Source organism: Haliotis rufescens, unplaced genomic scaffold, assembly GCF_023055435.1.
Source record: "Haliotis rufescens isolate VD_foot unplaced genomic scaffold, xgHalRufe1.0.p SCAF_166, whole genome shotgun sequence".
Lineage (NCBI taxonomy): Eukaryota > Metazoa > Mollusca > Gastropoda > Lepetellida > Haliotidae > Haliotis > Haliotis rufescens.
Genome location: NW_025963853.1, coordinates 47,370 through 67,484, shown reverse-complemented (window position 1 = coordinate 67,484; position 20,115 = coordinate 47,370). Strand labels below are relative to the sequence as shown.

The window sequence follows — 20,115 nt, the reverse complement described above, 5'->3', positions numbered from 1 at the left end:
TGTTTATTTCCATCAGTATATTATAGTTTTCTATAAACTGACGTTTAGTTAATAACCTACGAACTATGAAAAAATACAGATTATCTGTAGCGAGTTAATATAGTAACAAGCCGAAGACCCGGGTTCGATTCCCGACATGGGTACAATGTGTGAAGCCCATTTCTGGTGTCCCCCGCCGTGATATTGCTGGAATATTGCTAAAAACGGCGTAAAACCATACTCACTCACTCACTCACTCACTCACTCACTCACTAATATTGTAACCTTCAACATTGTTTCATGGGAGGTAGATAATCGTTATTCTTCTTCAAATAAGTTGTAAGCAGTATTCCAGCTCTATGGCGGCGGTCTGTAAATAATCGAGTCTGGACCAGACAATCCAGTGACTGGCATGGATCTAGGCAAATAGGATACGATAACATGCATCAATTAGGTCAGCGAGTCTGACCACCCGATCCCGTTAGTCACCTCTTACGACAAGCATGGGTTGCTCAAAAAAATAATTCTCTAGTCTGACCACCCGATCTTATAAGTCGCCTCTTATGAACACCCATTCTTTCCCGGATCTTCACGGATCTTAGATGTTATGTGATATTGTCTAGATTTGTTCCTCAACAAGTGCACAAGTTCTGGTGTGTAACATGTGTAGTGTTGGCCATAAGGCCTCTGATACCAAACACATCTCTATCTCCATAGTCCTTACTGCCGCCGTGGTCTAGTGGAATAGATAGCGCGTCTGACCTCAGAGCGGAAGGTCGGGGTTCGATCCCCGGTCGGTCACGTCATACCAAATACATGTCTATCTCCATAGTCCTTACTGCCGCCGTGGTCTAGTGGAATAGATAGAGCGTCTGACAACAGAGAGAAAGGTCGGGGTTCGATCCCCGGCCGGTCACGTCATACCAAATACATGTCTATCTCCATAGTCCTTACTGCCGCCGTGGTCTAGTGGAATAGATAGAGCGTCTGACCTCAGAGCGGAAGGTCGGGGTTCGATCCCCGGTCGGTCACGTCATACCAAATACATGTCTATCTCCATAGTCCTTACTGCCGCCGTGGTCTAGTGGAATAGATAGAGCGTCTGACAACAGAGAGAAAGGTCGGGGTTCGATCCCCGGTCACCTCATACCAAATACATGTATATCTCCATAGTCCTTACCGCCGTGGGGCGGTCGGGTAGCCTAGTGGTTAAAGCGTTCGCTCGTCACGCCGGGTTCGAATCCCGACATGGGTACAATGTGTGAAGCCCATTTCTGGTGTCCCCCCCCCCACTCACTCACTCACCTTACCGCCGCCGTGGTCTACTGGATAGATAGAGCGTCTGACCTCAGAGCGGAAGGTCGGGGTTCGATCCCGGTCGCGTCATACCATATACATCTCCATAGTCCTTACCGCCGCCGTGGTCTAGTGGAATGGGTAGAGCGTCTGACCAGGAAAGATTTGAAATGATTATTAATCAATTAGGCTTACAGATATATATTGTCTCTCATGGTGATGTCTTTGTGAAAGATTATGGCTTTGCTCACTAGATACTCTGTACGAGACTTTTTATGGAGGCTGAGTTATGTCTTTTCAAGCAGATGGTGGCTGATTTAATTTTTTTTTGCACAAAATAGAAATCAAATGGTTACAGTGTGCTGCGGATGTTTTGAAAACATCTCACTGCGGGATATTGGACAAGAGGGACTCCGACCTGTGCTTGCTCTACATGTTGCTAGTCGGCGTGCACCTTAAGCTTGTTTGGTAATATTAGGCCTACATAGGATAAAACTAGCCCTAAAATAGGAAAGTAATAAAACTCGTTGCCCTAATATGTGAAAATGTATTTATATAATCTAACCCAAAAATATGAAGGTAATTAAACAAACCCTCAAACTAAAAAGTAATACCCAAACTAAAGGAGTATGGCATTTTTCATTTAAAAAAACAACTGTAATTTTGTTAAGGATAACAACTATGAAGGACGCATATTTTTCAAAGAGAAAAATGAAGCTTCCTCTTTAGAAAGATTTGGAGTTGGTAAACTGATACTGAGGATAACATCGCTAGAATTTATAAAATGTTTTTGTATGTTCAAACGGGGCGTGTGTGAAAAATGAAGAGATTTAATAAATAGACCGGGTAAATATAAAACATAATTGTGTATGTATTATGCAATGACTGAATGAAGGGACAGTTCACATACAGTAGAAAATGAAGGGACAAGGAAATATTCTCTATTGAACCAAATCCCACTTGCGTGTCACGTGCCTACCGCACGTTCTTCATGACACTCTTCTGATCGCATTTGGTTGTATATTTTCTTGTTACCCAAACAAAAGCTCATGCATTAGCGAGATGACCTCCGTGTCAACTTATTGTGGATTAGGGATTCACAGGGCAATTTGTTTAGGTGGGGATTATCGCTTGCAGTTCCGTGATAATTACTCAATTAAGTAGTGAGGGAAAGTGATTACAGATTTACAGCCACACTGATAGGCTGTGATATCTTTTCTACTAATATAAATCAAGTACAATTTAATATGTAACATACCTCTGGGGACCAAAGGAAAGTATTTATATGATGTTTTCCACTTAAAAGGTGCGAATTCACTGTCATTTTCCTTTACATAATCCGAACCACCAATTTAAAGAACGATTTCGTCTTTTCCACCCGCACACTAAACTTGGATCCGTCTATAAAAGAGCGCACAGAATAATTTAGTCAAACCAGTCTGGCTTTTTTAACTGGTTTCCTGTCTCTATGCGCGATATTTGAGACGTTCTTGACACTGGCTTGATAAGCTGGGCCCCGTCCCTAATATCACAATAATGGACGGGGCCCAGCTTAACTAAGCTGGTTCCCGGCTCCCTATGCGCGTCGTCAACTGTATATTGTGATTTTAGAGACGGGGCCAAGCTTACAGCTTACTTGCAGACGACTTAAAAGGTATGACGTCATAACTGGCGATGATGACGTCATACCCTTTGTACTTGAAGTCTTTGGCCTTGGTCCGGGGACAGCTGACAGTGACACTTTTGCGTTGTCAAATTGCAGTTAGAGTCGGCCAGGAAACTGGTCAACTTTAGAGGACGTTTTCTGCCCAATGCGTCAGTGTGTGTGACTAGATTTGGAATTGAAAAAATGCCATAATTTAACTCCTAAATGACATGTATTAAAACGGCAACGGGGTGACTTTTTAAAGAGCCACCGATAGAATAGAGTTGTATATATTATTTACGTTGATAAACTATCTAATAAAGTCACGTGGCCGCCGCCATATTGGTCAGAAGCCAGAGGTGCTTCCATGGGCGGATACGGGGGGGTCCTGGGGTGCGCCCCCTTTTTATTTCGAAAAAAAATCTTTATTTCTGTATAAATTACCACCAAAGACAATAAATAGAACTTAGTTGTGCAACCCCCCTTTTCAAATAAGCTGTATCCGCCTCTGTTTGCACCTACATTGGAGTTTTGTCGCGTTTGTTTGATTGGAAGAATGTCGTAGAACATGAGGACTGTTATTTACAACTACTTCATTACTCGATACGTTACTTAAAGACTACTTCTTGTCGCGTTTAGCCATATTCTAGCAATATCATGGCTGGGGACACCAGAAATGGGTTTCACACATTGTACCCATATGGGGAATCGACCCTGGACCTTCGTCGTGATGAGCGAACGTTTTTAACGATTAGGTTACTTTTCGAGATAAATAGAGAATAGGTACATGGAAGTTCAGATACATAAACATATTAACAGGTTGATGTGTCTACACTGTGTAGTATTAAGGTTTGAAGATAACTAGAACGAAAGTGAAGCAAAACAAGCAGTTGTGAAATCGTTGTTGGGGATAGGTGGGATAACAAAAGAACATGCGACCAGGTCATCACCATTTACATTTGCACTAAAGCCATCGTTTAAAAATATAAATAGTAGGTATCTAATCTGCAGTTAGACTATCTCAAGCCCAGCTTGTTTGTACGGAAGCCTTTTAGGGCCATTTGTTTTTAAGAAAAGAAATTCCGATACTACCTTGAAATTTTAAGATACAGAAGTTGAAATTTCAAGATACTACCTTGAAATTTCAAGAAACAGAAGTTGAAATTTCAAGAATCTAAGTCGAAATTTCAAGATACAGAAGTTGAAATTTCAAGATACAGAAGTTGAAATTTCAAGATACTAAGTTGAAATTTCAAGATACAGAAATTTATTATCTTGAAATTTCAACTTATTATCTTAAAATTTCAACTTAATATCTTGAAATTTTAACTTCTGTATCTTGAAATTTCAACTTAGTATCTTGAAATTTGTATCGAAATAAATTTAAAAAACCAAATGGCCCTAAAAGGCTTCCGTATGATTGTCTTCTAAATGATAATTACTAACTCCTTCTTTGATGGTGCAGTTTGGAAGTGACACTGGAACTTGATTTTTGTTTGTTTGATCAAGGTTACAACATTCAAGGCCTCAGTAAAGCTTTTAAGAAGTTTTAAGGTAGAGGGTATGTGGAGGACATTTCCAAATTTGACGAATCACTGACGAAAATGATGTCCGATGCAGTTCCCTATTTCTACTTGTACCATATGGTCCCGTGTTTTTTTCAGGTGAACAACTGCCTTTGCATGTGTTTGTGATGGGAGATTTCTATTAACGATGGAAAGGGTGTTGTTGCTTTTATTTGTAAACACGTTAATTCTGTTTATAGCTGATGTAAGGAAAGTCACCTTCCTTTGTGATGCAACATTATTAACAAAGGCAAAGTTAATGTAACAGAAAACTATTACAAATGCTTAGGAAGGACATATTTTATGGTGATATTTTATTATGTCGCTTTGACCAAAGTATCTGACTTTAGATGTTATTTGCATTTTCATACAGTCCAAAACTACGTAATGACATCACACAAAAACCTGTTCTAATGAAAACATCAGTCTATCAGCATTCTACGATTGACTGCATATAACAATTAAGGAGGATAACCGTTAACAACTGTATACATTCGATATATTGAGTTAAAGCCACACAATCATCCATCACATGAGCAGCTCTCTCGTGTCATCTGCAGCTAAAACAAAGATTTTCAGCCATACCTCAGCGTGGTTCCAGTGAGAATGGCGTTGTGTGTGTGTGTGTGTGTGTGTGTGTGTGTGTGTGTGTGTCTTGTCGCCTGCAGGTTCTCTGCCATACATGAGGGTAGTTTCTTTAACAATGAACCCGCTTTTAGCAATATTCCAGCAATATCACAAGAAATGGACTTAACACATTCTACCAATGGGGGAATCGAACCCGGGTCATCGGCGAGACGTACGCGAGAGTGAGTGAGTGTGTGAGTGAGTGAGTGTGTGAGTGAGTGAGTGAGTGAGTTAGTGAGTGAGTGAGTATGGTTTTACGCCGCTTTTAGCAATATCCCAGCAATATCCCGGCGGGGAACACCAGAAATGGGCTTCACACATTGTACCCATGTCTGGAATCGAACCTGAGTCTTCGGCGTGACGAGCGAACGCTTTAACCACTAGGCTACCCAACTGCCCCCACGCTTAGACCAATAGGCTACACCACCGCCAACATTAGTAAAGGTATCAAATGAAACATTACAACTTATATTATATTTATTTATTTCGGTACCCATGAAGCCACAGGCTTATAGTACACTGCAAACATTATTACATAACAATACTACTTGTACTAAAGTGTAATATCTTTTCTATGTAACATTGCATGATAAATAAACATTGACAGATTCTGGAATTTATCATGGTTTGTACTGATTAGCAATGATGAATATTTATTCAAGGATTGACAAAGAACCGAACAATCCTAGAGTCAATCCTTATTATTAAATTCGACTACGAAACATGTAGGCCAGTTAATGGAAGACCGCGGGCTTCTGCAAATGATAGTGCTCTGAAAAATAGCGTTACCGTTATATTATTGTTACGTGTATTTGTTTGTACACCAAGGAATGTCTTACATGCAATACGTGTACTCTTCCTTTTGAACCTTATCAAACAAACTGTTGCTTATGACGATGAATTTATTGTTCAAAGGATTCCTTCGCACCACTAACTTCAATGGACGCATTATTACACAAATCAAATTTGTTTCCTACATATGAAATGACATCTTAGTTCAAAACGTCAACGCCAGAGAATAACCAGTCTCGATTATCTGCCTAAACGGCAATATAGTTATGAACATTATAGGAATGGATCACTGAAAATTACTGATGACACCAGGGCCCCGTTCCTCAAAGTGATCTTAGCGCTAAGGTGATCGTAAGTCTTAAGATTGGTCCGGTCCAAGTGTAAGTTTCGATTGTAGCTTACAATGATCTTAGCCTACAATCGCTTTGTGCAAGTGGATGGCGATTGAAGCCGAAGCCTAAGGTCGCGATCTTAAGGATTTACAATAATTGTAGCGCTAAGATCGCTTTGTGCAAGTGGACCCAGGTGACCGCGAAAAGGGTAGATGTAAGCTCAGCACCATCCCGGTGTCCATGCGTTCCCAAAATTCTTTGGATTTGCAGCAGGATCAGCCGGAGGGTAATCAGCTGGGACCATCTGCTTCCGGTAGTCATCCATCCGGGCTTTTAGTTTGTTAACAATGTCCGGCATCTTCTGTGCCAGGTCGTTATGCTCAGTTGGATCGTCTGAGATGGAGAAGTGTGGATAATTAATTATGACTGAATGTGCAGAATGGGGTGCATCTGTGTGCTTAATTTGCAACATCAATTAAGCAAAGTTTCATTATAATTATATTTTGACAAGTCTTTTGAAATATGTATGATTTTTAATATGTAGATATAGTTACTTCACCCACCACGTATATTGTACAGATGAACTGGACTATCTCCTTCAACATATATGGTGGTTATATAAAAATCCCTCTCTGTTCTGTTCATAGGCTCGGGCCAGCCATCGGGTCCACCTGGGTAGCCCATTATCAGCTTGTAGTCTCCAACCCTGTGAAAAAACCCATAGGGGTCGGCAATTATATATTCAGATTTTGGGGGTACAAAAAGAAAAAACAACAACAACGTTCAATGGACATGCTCGATGTTCTGAAAAATAAAGTGTAGGTTTTAACGCACAATCTGAAAACATATCCTTTCGAAAACAAAAATCCCAAAAGTCGGTTCCATGCATGAGTACTCCCTGTCATGTCCGAATGTTTATAACTATTTGTAACCAAAAAATGGTCAGTATCCAGGAGTATTGGCTAGTTTCTTGTGATTGATTCAGTTTTTACCCAATTAATTCCACAAAGTATGACTTATAAACTCAAAATATATCAGGTCGTTAAAACTTATCTGTGACCTTATATCAGACTCAGTTACCTGATTCCAGCATGTCCCTCAATTGCTGGTTCAAAGTTGTCAAGATTGTAGATAAACTCGGTCCTTGACGAAGGAAGCCCATTCCTGATCGATTCCCAGTGACTTATACCGTCAATTGACATTTCTAGAAAACATAGTGTTATACTATATTGTCTTAATATTCGACATTGATTCTGAAACCGCATTGTGGCATTCAATATTGTTATAAAAATCTTTCAGCTGTTAAATGACGTCCTGACTTTTGTATGACGTAATATTATCATTGGTAAGAAGGGTTTGAATATTTTAACTGAAATTACATTTTTCTCGTTACATGTTTAACCAACACAAAGAGTATTATTGGGTATTAAAAAGGCTAATACGGCTGCGCACTTATTCGGTGTCAAGGAAATTTAAACATGTATTGGTGGGTAAGACGCTCTCCAAACAGGCAATCTTTATTACCAGGAGTGCCACCAGCTGCTGTCACCAATGTTGGCTTCCAGTCTACAGCATGCATCATTCTGTAATAACACAGGTGCTCTTTTAAATCTGTCATATCTTCTTTCAATCTCATTAAAATCAGATCTCAGTTCTCGCTACCGCTAAACAAAGATCTGAGGACATCTCATTACGGGTCACGTCAGATCGACCTTGCGCAAACTTTGACCGACCAATGGAATGACCAATCAGAAAGCAGCTTTCTCGTGCTTTACGGTACTAATTCAAATTGGCGACTACGCTTCGAAACGTATTTTGACAAATTATCGATTACAAATTTGAAACCTGAACAAAAAGAACATTCTGGAATGACTAACAGATGGTCTAGATTGTATGGATACAGTCCTTAAACCCGTAACTATCGTTCGGAGTTAAAGTTTTCGAGGCCGCATGATAAAAAATCACATTCTGACTGTCATTTTCATAATCTGGTAAGCGATGCTCTGATTGGTCGGATGAAAGGTCGTTCAGACGTGAATGGGGTGTCTTCAGATCTTTGTTTAGCGGTAGCGAGAACTGAGGTCTGATTTTAATGAGATTGATCTTCTTTAGGCATATATATCTTTGAGTGTCAACTGGTAAGAAATCGTTAAGGTCAACATTAACACTCCGTTAGACGTCTTAAAACAAAAAACAAATTTCCAACATTTGAAGTATGCTGATCAGATAAAACATGTACAAACCCATTGTAAGTTGTCTTTGTTTTTTTCAAGCCGGTGCCGTACATGAATGATGCCCCCCTCGTGCCCCCCTCCCAGATCGTGTGCTTCCCTCCTCTCAAAGGCCAGTTGTTGGCATAACTTGTTATAGGGCCGCCGTTCTGGGGTGACAAATAATTGGGGTATAACAACATGCAACAAAGTTATTAAATCAGATTGTTCTGTACAAACTGTAACTTATAATACCCGTGTTAAGGCTACCAACATGTTTCTCGGATATCGGCGTGTTACTTCAAATCCTGCGTCAGTCATTTTTATTACAAAATTCCATGAGACTGTATAATTCATGCTTGACCTATCACATCGAATTAAAGGGACGAGTCCAATGTGTGCCCAGTTAGGTTTACTGGTAATCTTGGTGGGAAGGAATGAGAAATGTTACTCCCTCGACAGTATTGTTTTCAAAACAAAGAATATAAAAATTCAACCTTACCTGAGAAAAATTCAAATTCGCGTCATTATTATCAATGCTTGGCCAACTTACGTCGCCATAAAACTCTTTTGATGTCCTTATCATGAGGATTTATGATGGTTTTCTCGACCATTTATTTGTCTTTATTTAGTCACAGAGGAAGATGACGTTCCTTACGTCAGCTGTGAAGAGAATGAGTGTGTTTTCAAACAGGCCCTTCTCTTTAAGTGCCATTGTCACGTTCCCAACTGCATCGTCGAGGGCCGTCACCATTCCTAGAGAGAAGCCATGTCATTACCTAAACAATATATGATTTGCAGGTAGTAAATAGCATTATTTTTGTCACGTGTGTATCGCATGCCATGCTGGTTCTATTGGTTTCCTCGATGTATGTTCTCTGTCCATAATGTTGTTACATTAGAATCCTTATGTTGTTATTGGTTCACCTACTCGTGTAATCCCTCTCATGTAGGATAACAGTTGTTACCGTTAATCCCTCACATATAGTGAGTGAGTGAGTTGGGTTTAACGCCGCTTTTAACAGTATTCCAGTTATATCACGGCGTGTCAGCTTAATGTGGGAGGAAAGCCCGAAGTGATGCAGGTGATGCAGACGTTTACCACTTCGGTGAGAGCCACGAGCACGGGTATGGTGCTGACAAACCTAGAAACATAATCGGGGCGAACCGGGATTCGAACCAACAATCATAGGTTTCTGGCGTGCCCAAGGGACGCAACTCTGCACAGCGAATCGCGGCGCCTTAGACGACTGGGGCACCCGTGCCCCCCCTTCATATATAAAATGCAGTACCAAGTTCATTATTCAGTATTGCGTGATAACAGTATTAGGATGTTTACACCAAAAGGTCGCTATTACAGTGTAATAACGACGTTGTTATCCATAATGTTTTTGCCAACTTTAAATGGAAATGTAGAACATGTAGCTCGCTGCAACTGTTTGGCTACGTCATGATATCATGCTGGTGGGTGAGTGAGTGAGTGAGTGAGTATGGTTTTACGCCGCTTTCAGCAATATTCCAGCAATATCACGGCGGGGGACACCAGAAATGGGCTTCACACATTGTACCCATGTCGGGAATCGAACCCGGGTCTCCGCATGACGAGGGAACGCTTTAACCGCTAGGCTACCCGACCGCCCCTGGTGGATGAACGTGGAACTACAATTTAAAGGATACTAAAATACCTGAGTACGTCCTGCGACCTTGGTTCATCACATTAGGATACATGTTGAAGTACTCTACGGGAACCTAAATAGAACGAGAACGTTGTCATGTGTCTAAGTGCTTAATGCTCCAGATAACCGTCATATTCAGTGATGGGGTTAGCAATCATTTCTTTCCTTCGGAAATGAACCATTGAATTAAATTGTCAAATATGTTCTAAATACATTGCATATATTATGTACGCCTTGTCTGTAGCTCAACGCAAATAGTTTACTAGATTCAACGATGTTCATATACCGATGGGCTAATGCTCACAATAACTGTCATAGTCAATGATAATTGTAACGTCTAGATTTGAAAGTTATATTCTATTGTAGCCTTCAGAAATATGTAAAAAACAGTCAATGAATGTTTGTAAAAAATTGCTTATGTACATGAAAATATGTACGTTTCTTTTTGTAACAAAACACACACAGTTCCATAGACTCGAAGATGACCCTACCTCCATTGGATCGTGGACGCTCTGGTAGGGCAGGTACATAAACAGCGGCTGGGAGACGTTGTGTTCGTGGATGATGTCAACAGCTTTCTGGGCGAATGTATACTGAAACACGGACGGACATCTGTTTCTTGTAATAGTAGATTACACTATCAGTCACTCGATTTATCAAGTGGTTGTTATTATGAGCCACGATCACGCCGCCGATGAAACGCAACCAACCATGTCACCACCCGATCCACTAAGTCGCATCTTACGACCAGACCCCGTGACGATCCGGGTTAGAACTGGTCTTCGGCAACCCATGCTTGTAAAAGACGACTAACGGGAGGCTCGTTGACTTGGTTGATGCATGTCATCGTATCCCAAATGCGTAGATCGATGCTCATTATGTCAATCACTGGATTGTCTGGTCACACTGGATCTTTTTACAGATCGCCGTCATATAGCTGGAATATTGCTGATTCAGGCGTCAAATAACAAAATACAAAATAAACTTACGTTCGGCACAGGTTACTGGGGACCATTCTTGTTCGGATTCTCCACAGGTGATTCTTGGTGGAAAGGCGACACTCTAGTTCTCCTACAATATGTTCTGTTTGCAAGGGAGGATCAGCCAAGTCACCGAGTCTGGACACCCAATCCTTTAAGTTGTTGTTGTTGTTTGTTGTTTAACGCCACACTCAGAAATACTCCAGCTATATGACCGCGGTCTGTAACTAATCGAGTCTGGACCAGACAATCCAGTGATTGACATCATGAGCATCGGTCCACGCAATTGGGATGCGATGACATGCATCAACCAAGTCAGCAAGCCTGACCACCCAGTCCCGTGAGTCGCCTCTTACGACAAGCATAGTCACCTTTTACGGCAAGCATGGGTTGCTGAAGACCTATTCTACCCCGGATCTTCACGATTCTGATCCTGTAAGTGGCCTCTTGGAATAAGCAAATGTTACTGGGATCAATTTTAACCTGGAATTCCAATGTATAGCGGTTTAAAGATGTATGTGCGCATACAGGGAATTGTTTGTGGTTGGCCTGAAGTGAGTGAGTTGGGTTTAATGCCGCTTTGAACCGTATTTCAGTTCTGTTACAGCGTGTCAGCTTGGGAGGAAAGCTCAAAGTGATGCAGACCTTAGACGTTTGCCCCTTTGGTGAAATTCACGAGCAGGGGTATAGTTCTGATAAATAAAGAAACGATATAACACCGAACAAAACACCCGAGGGAAGTGTGGCGCCTCAGATTTGTGCAGAAATGCGTCAACTTTCGAAACGTTGGAAATTTACAAACTACAGTAAACTACGGTTATAACGACCACGCTTATAACGAACTTACCTTTTGGTCCCGACTACTTGCTGTAGTCATGCTGTATATGTTCTTATAACGAACTACGGTTATAACGAACTAAAATTAGTAGTCCCTTTGAGATCGATATAACCGTAGTTAACTGTATCCTACTGAGTAGAACAACTACCCCTTGAGCTCAAGTTATCTTTGTTAGGTGCTTCAGTTTGTTAATGTTCCTTCAGGTTATGTTTGTTTGTTTAATGCCACACTCAGCAATATTTCAGCTATATGACAGCGGTTTGTAAAAAAATCAAGTCAGACAATCCATGAAAGACATCATGAGCATCGATCTACGCAATTTGGATACGATGACATGCATCAACCAAGTCAGTGAGCCTGACCACCCGATCCCGCCTCTTACGACACGCATAGTCGCCTATTACGACAAGAATGGCTTGCTGAAGACCTATTCTTCACCGATCCCTGCAGGTTATGGGTAAGCCAGGTTCTTGTATGCTATTTGGTGTTTTTCTGTACAGAGATAGGCATTTGGTAACAATAAACGTTTATGTTTTGTAATAGGTGTGTTTGCTGTCATGAAACAAAAATAACAAAAATAAGTTACAGCTGAATATTCTCCTTTGTAGTCCCAAGCAGGAAGTTTGTTGTCTCTGTAGTCTAAATAGCCACCTGTAAACAAACAAATGAACAAGAACAAATTATAAATATGAACATAGTTTTTAAATGTTGCATCTACACATTGAGCCCTATGATGAATAGGTGTGATTATTGCATCATCAGCCTTGTAGTTTATGTGTTGGTTGTTTGGTGTTATATGCCCACTCAGCGATATTTCAACTTTATGACGACGGCCTGTAAATAATAATCGAGTTGAAGCGCCAATTCGGGGGCACGGGTGGCCCAGTCGTCTAAGGCGCCGTGATTCGTTGTGCAGAGTTGCGTCCCTTGGGACGCCAGAAACCTATGATTGTTGGTTCGAATCCCGGTTCGGCCCAATCATGTTTCTAGGTTTGTCAGCACCATACCCGTGCTCGTGGGTTTCACCGAAGAGGTAAAAGACTGAGACCTGCATCACTTCGTGCTTTCCTCCCACATTAAACTGACACGCCGCGATATGACTGGAATACTGTTAAAACCGGCGTTAAACCCAACTCACTCACTCACTCACGAAGCGCCAATTCAGTGATTGATATTGTGAGCAACAATGAAGCAGGATACGCTGGTCCGGTATCATCCAGGTCATCGAGCCTGACGACTCATTAATTAAATCGCCTCTTACGACAAGCAGAGGTTCCTGGGGATGCATTCTCACGTCGGGGTTTGTAGTGCACGTAGTTGTGTACTTGCCTAAGCTGTGGTTGAAGTAGCCCTCCTGTGCGTTGTAGTAGCCGAAGAACGTGTCAAACCCTCTGTACGTTGGTGTGCACTCCCACTTGCAGAACCCAAGGTGCCATCTGGAACAGGACATGCAGTGCGTTAAGGGTTGGAACGTGTTGTCCTGTGAAGGTGAGGTGAAATTGGGTTTAGCGTCGCGTCCAAGATTATTGCACTTATATAGCGACGTGCATGCACGTGTATGTGTGTGTGTGGCTGCTTGTACTAGTCCGGACTGATGCCGATTTATAGTGCTAGCTCACTGAGATACCATGCCGCAGTTTAACATGAATACCTCACTCAGACACAGTATACTGACTCCGAGCCGACCAGTCCTTGTTTTAGCCCCTTAATGCCGAGCGCCAGACAAGTACAATCTTTTAACGTCTTTTTGTATGACGCGGCCCGGGATCGAACCCTGGACCTTCCGCTCTCCGGGCGGACGCTCTACCACAAGACCACGGAGGCGGTTTGTCCTGTGAAGTTTGGCGAAGAGCGTTACATCCGTGATCAGTGTTAGTTCAGTCAAGCTGGCTTTTTTATTGACTTATCATATGTACTTTTTAAGCCCTTGATATAATTCATGTAACAATATCGAAATCTATTTCTTGGTCTGTGTGTGCGTGTGCGTGTGTGAGCGTTTATGTGTGCTGCGCTCAGCAATAATCTAGCTATACGGCGGCATCATGTCAATAAGCGAGTGTGGACCAGACAAACAAGTGATTGAAATTGTGAGCAACCACCGATGCCGTCGGGGTAAATGAAGCGCAACACCCCCCCCCCCCCCCCCCCCCCCCCCCCCCCCGATCCACAAAGTCGCCCCTTGCGACAAGCACAGTTTACTAGTGACCAATTCTTACCGTGGTGTCCTGGACTGTATGAATCGTAGAAACTCCTGGAATACGTCCTTTTTGCCAGAAAGGATTTATTAAGATATTCTTTCGACAAACATGAAGCAGAGATCTGAACATTGTTTTCTTTGTTTGTTGTTTAACGCCGCACTCAGAAATATTCCAGCTGTATGACGGCGGTCTCTAAATCATCGAGATTAGACCAGATAATTCAGTGATTGACATCATGAGCATCGATCCACGTTATTGGGATACGATGACATGCATCAACCCAATCTCATTAAAATTAGATCTTAGTTCTCGCTATCGCTTAACAAAGATCTGAGGACATCTAATTACGGGTCACGTCAGAACGACCTTTCATCCGACCAATCAGAGCGTCGCTTACCAGATCATGAAAGTGACTGTCGGAAAATGTTTTCTTATCATGCAACCTCCAAAACGTTAACACGGGGTATGCCGAGCGACAGTTACAACCGGTACGACTGATTCCGTCAAATTTATCGTATATCCCTCGCTTCAGTGGGATAAACGTTTGAACGGAGGTGGCGTTGAACAGTACGTGGGAAGCACTGCCATACAATCTCAACCATATATTAGGCATTCCGGAATGTTCGTTTGTTCAGTTTTCAAAATTGTAATTGAAAACTGTGTCATCATATTTTTCAAGTCTGAAATGGAAGTCGCCAGGTTGAAACGAGTGTCGTAAAGCTCGAGAAAGCTGCTTTCTAATTGGCTGATGTCGACTTCTTGTTAGTCATTTCAGTTGTCGGTCCAAGTTCGCAAAAGGTCGTTCTGACGTGACCCGTTATGTCCTCAGATCTTTGTTTAGCGGCAGCGAGATCTGATCTGATTTTAATGAGCCTGACCATACGATCCCGTTAGTCACCTCTAACGACAGCTATAGTCGCCTTTTACGGCAAGCATGGGTTGCTGAAGACCTATTCTACCCCGGATCTTCACGGGTCGATCTGGACAGTGGGCAGGCTGTATCGTGTTAAAGTTGTTGGGGCTTTTGTGGACGTACTTGCCAACCATGTGGGTAGCATAGCCAAGTTTCTTCAACTCCTGTGGCAGGAAGGTGTAGTTGAGAGGCACACATGCAGCCTGGCTGTCGCTAATAACTATGTGCTAGAAATTGAAAATCATATTTTGTATAAGTACTATTATATCCATAAAAGGAGGCACAGGTGACCCAGTCGCCTAAGGCACCTGTATTCGCTATGCAGAGCTATTGCTGACAAATTTTGAATCATAATTTGTTTGAATATTGATTCGAACCCATGATCATTGGTTTCTGGCACGAGTGAGTGAGTGAGTGAGTTGGGTTTAACGCCGCTTTTAACAGTATTCCAGTTATATCGCGGCGTGTCAGCTTAATGTGGGAGGAAAGCCCGAGGTGATATCAGGTCTCAGACGTTTACCACTTCGGTGAAACCCACGAGCACGGGTATGGTGCTGACAAACCTAGAAACATAATCGGGGCGAACCGGGATTCGATGCCACAATCATAGGTTTCTGGCGTGCCCAAGGGACGCAACTCTGCACAGCGAATCGCGGCGCCTTAGACGACTGGGCCACCCGTGCCCCCGTAGCTGGCACGAAGTGGTCAACCTACGGGATTTCCTTCCACATCAAGATGACACGCCGTGATATAACTAGAATACTGTTCAAAGCGGTGTTAAACCCACCTCATTTAAGTCAATAAAAGACAATTGTATTCTACAAAATAGCAGTAACAAATTAATTGTGGTTGAAAAGGAGTATCTATCATCCCTTGAGAATGAATGAGAAAGTGCTTATTTCCGTAAAGGGGGCACAAGCCCATCATACAGTGCATGTGACAGTATCTTCAAACGACGCACCAAACAATATATCGACCGCCTCCGTGGTCTAGTGGTAGAGCGTCCGCCCGGGGAGCGGAAGGTCCGGGGTTCGATCCCCGACCGCGTTATACCAAAAGACGTTAAAAGATGGTACTTGTTGTTACCCTGTCTGGCGCTCGGCATTAAGGGGCTAAAACAAGGACTGGTTGGCCCGGAATCAGTATACTGTGTCTGAGTAGGGTATTCATGTTAAACTGCGGCACGGTATCTCAGTGAGCTAGCACTTTAAATCGGCATCAGTCCGGACAAGTACAAGCAGCCACACAAACACACACACGTACATGCACGTCGATATAAGTGCAATAATATTGGACGCGACGTTAAACCCCATTTCACCTCTCCTCACCCAAACAATATATCAATTGACGGAAACAATCAGGGCACCAATAGGGCGATGACAGCTACATGGTATTTCGGGACAGCTAGGTTCGGTGTTGTTGTCACTAATTATTCAATAGAATAATGCCACAAGCACGAGTTCATGGTCTGATATTGTTCTTAACCAATTAGAATCATCTATGATGACATGTGACAAAGAAGGTTCAGGCCCGAACACTTTAAAATGATATTGTCACTGTTAGAAAAGGTGTGCGCGGTTTTACCAGCGACCGAGTCGAATCACGATCGTAATAGGTTCCTCACTCAGTGGCGACCCTGGTCGGTCTGATCCTGTCGTGTATTGATAGATGGAGTGACGAGAAGGTAAAGCTATTGTGAGTATAAAGCCGGCTGTTGCGTTACTTTATCATGCGAGTATGACTGCTGATGGAGAAAATTCGGAGAAAGCGTCGTTAGACCAATGACTCCTTGACTCAGATGACCCGATGCTGACCAGGCGAGCGGCAAAGTCTTGACTTAACTAATGACGACTAGGAACGACAATACGTTTAGGTAACTGTAGTAGTGTCCCCTTGACGCCCTAACGCAGTTACGACAATACAGAAACGTTGTCTCTGACATTTAGACCCTTTAATCTTAAACTCAGTAATATTCCAGCTCTATGACGGCGGTCTGTAAATAATCGAGTGTGGACCAGACAATACAGTGATTCATGAGCATCGATCCACTCAATTTGAATACGATGACATGCGTCAACCAAGTCAGCGAGCATGACCACCACAGCCTTTTGAGGCAAGCATTGGTTGCTGAAGACATTTGGCACATGTCTCAGATATGACTCCGTGTCATTAGAACCCCGTGAAGATATCGGGTTGGAATTTGTTCCCCAGTAACTTAATGGGTCTGGTTCTCAGGCTCGGTGCCATCGTTCCTCACAGTATCACTGTTCGTCTGGTCCAGACGCGACCAATCTGATTAAAATCAGACCTCAGTTCTCGCTACCGCTAAACAAAGATCTGAGGACATCCCATTACGGGTCACGTCAGAACGACCTTTCATCCGACTAATCAGAGCATCGCTTACCAGATTATGAAAGTGACAGTCGGAATGTGATTTCTGATCATGAAGCCTCGAAAACTTTAACTCCGAACGATAGTTACGGGTTTAACGACTGTATCCATACAATCTAGACCATCTATTAGTCATTCCAGAATGTTCTTTTGTTCAGGTTTCAAATTTGTATTCGAGAATTTGTCAAAATACGTTTCGAAGCGTAGTCGCCAATTTGAAATTAGTGCCGTAAAGCAGGAGAAAGCTGCCTTCTGATTGGTCATTCCATTGGTCGGTCGAATATTGCCGAATGTGGCGTTAAAAGGAATTTTATTGCTTTTATATCATCTACCAACATCTGAATGGCCTGTCTAGGTAGCTACTTACTTGCATGCCGACCTTGAAAGGAAACATCCCACTCATGAACGCAGTGCGAGATCTACAACACAATAGATGAAAGAAGACGGATTCAACGCTTAATAAATATTAAATATGGATATCATCTGTCAATCTTAGTGGAACGTGATCTAATAAATGTCAGTTCGAATTCTTTCTTTGAATGAGCGTATTACGATACTGGGTATACCTATGTTAAACCTATGCTAAACCTATGTTAAACCTATGTTAAACCTATGTTAAACCGGGGGCACGGGTGGCCCAGGCGTCTAAGGCGCCGTAATTCGCTGTGCAGAGTTGCGTCCCTTGGGCACGCCAGAAACCTATGATTGTGGGTTCGAATCCCGGTTCTCCCCGATTATGTTTTTAGGTATGTCAGCACCCTACCCGTGCTCGTGGGTTTCACCGAAGTGGTAAACGTCTGAGACCTGCATCACTTCGGGCTTTCCTCCCACATTAAGCTGACACGCCGTGATATAACTGGAATACTGTTAAAAGTGGCGTTAAACCCAACTCACTCACTCACTATGTTAAACCTATGCAGATCATTAGCTAAATATGAAAACGTGACAGTGATCGTGATATTTGAAATGCGAATAAAAACTAGTAATATTATGGCGATATATACGGAGAAGGTAGATTGGATTAACAAATGTTGGTTAACAAATTGTATTTACGGGCTACAGTAAGGTTGGACATAGGCGCTCTCGAAGATGATCCCCTCTGTAGCCAGTTTGTCGATGTTTGGAGTCTTCATGTTCGGGTTGCGGAAACCAACATCGTTCCATCCTTGGTGCAAATAAAGTTGTGATTCATTTAGATATGTGTTGACACTGACATATGACATGGTAAAACCTCATCGTTCTTCTGTGAGTGTCTCGCGAACACCTGGTGTCATTGGACAGCCTCCGTGGTCTAGTGGTAGAGCGTCCGCCCGGAGAGCGGAAGTCCGGGGTTCGATCCCCGGCCGCGTCATACCAAAAGACGTTAAAATATGGTACTTGTTGTTACCCTGTCTGGCGCTCGGCCCATTCATATAATTTTGTTGGTTTGCCTTTAGAGTAATTCAGATATGTATTGACAAATGAAATTATCAAATTTAAACCCTTATCGTTAGTTTAAATTTGTAAGTGAATGTGTTTAACGCTTCTTTTATGAATGTGTCAGCAACTCCCAGACGGAGGAATGGGTCAAGATATAAACTTTCTAATCTGTACCCATGTGGGGAATCTAATCCCCGTCTTTATCTAATACATGATAAAATCATTTAAATACACGTTCTTTTTGCAAACTATTTCTGTATTCTTCAGTCACTTTCGCTAACCCTAAATATGAAAAATGACAAGGATTAATGTGTTAAAAAAACCTCACTCACTCACTCACTCACCTAAATCATCTGCAACTATAAAGACAATGTTAGGGCGTTGTGTTGCGGCACAGGACACAAGAACCAAGAGGAACACAAGGATGTTCGTCTCCCCCATAGCTTTCCACTTCGAAACAGATCTCACATCAAATAACGCGATAATACCTTTTATATGTTTATCAGGTGGCCTTGACCCACTTATCGAATATGCGAGATAAATCTATGGCATGTGATGTTAACATCTGATGTCTGGGGTGTAAATAAAGGCGTCCCATATTCAAAAGTGAGTAAGTGAGTGAGTGCATGAGTGATTTTGGTTTTACGCCGCATTTAGCAATATTCCAGCAATATCACGGCGGGGGAAACCGGAAAAAGAGCATCACACATTGTACCCATGCGGGGAATCGAACCCGGGTCTTCGACGTGACGAGCCGACGCTTTAACCACTAGGTTATACTGTTTAATGCAGCGTAAAACACCCCACTTCATTATTAAGTTACAATGTTTTATTTGCAAATGAGCTTTTAAGAAACCTATTGACAACCTTTCGAAATTTCTATTAGAATCGTAAAATGTTTCTAATTTTGACAGTTTAGAGGTTCCAACTTAACTAACGCGTGTTAAAATAACTTAAATAACAGAAACATTCCTTAGCACTCAAAGTTACACTTGTATCGTAGCCACTCCTGCGAGACATGGGTTTCAGCAGGGGGTCTATATAAGTTGTATATACTGCCTTGGGTAAGTGTGTTACATGTCTTTATCTGAATAAACACAGAGTAGTTTGACACCAGTTTTTGCTAAATTGTCCAATGCTGTATTGATCTCTGGAAAGTACCCAACAAAGTGTTCCCATCCATAAGGGTAGTAAATCAATAGTTGGGTAAAGGAATGGTGTGATAATTATTCTTTACTACCAGAAAAACAGTCA

At 42.2% G+C, this 20,115-nt stretch overlaps 1 protein-coding gene across 1 annotated transcript; it reads right to left on the bottom strand.

Annotated features, from left to right (window-relative positions):
• Positions 1-5,720: 5,720 nt before the first annotated feature.
• On the bottom strand, positions 5,721-19,314 carry LOC124128298 (arylsulfatase B-like). Its single transcript, XM_048397215.1, has 14 exons — positions 19,206-19,314; positions 18,496-18,607; positions 17,810-17,861; positions 15,175-15,278; positions 13,270-13,376; positions 12,527-12,591; positions 10,614-10,715; positions 10,132-10,195; positions 9,105-9,202; positions 8,480-8,616; positions 7,761-7,819; positions 7,317-7,440; positions 6,800-6,942; positions 5,721-6,629 (listed from the first exon to the last, which is right to left on the bottom strand). Exons 1-14 carry the CDS (start codon positions 19,300-19,302, stop codon positions 6,457-6,459), a joined length of 1,437 nt encoding a protein of 478 aa, XP_048253172.1. The 5' UTR covers positions 19,303-19,314; the 3' UTR covers positions 5,721-6,456.
• Positions 19,315-20,115: the final 801 nt, after the last annotated feature.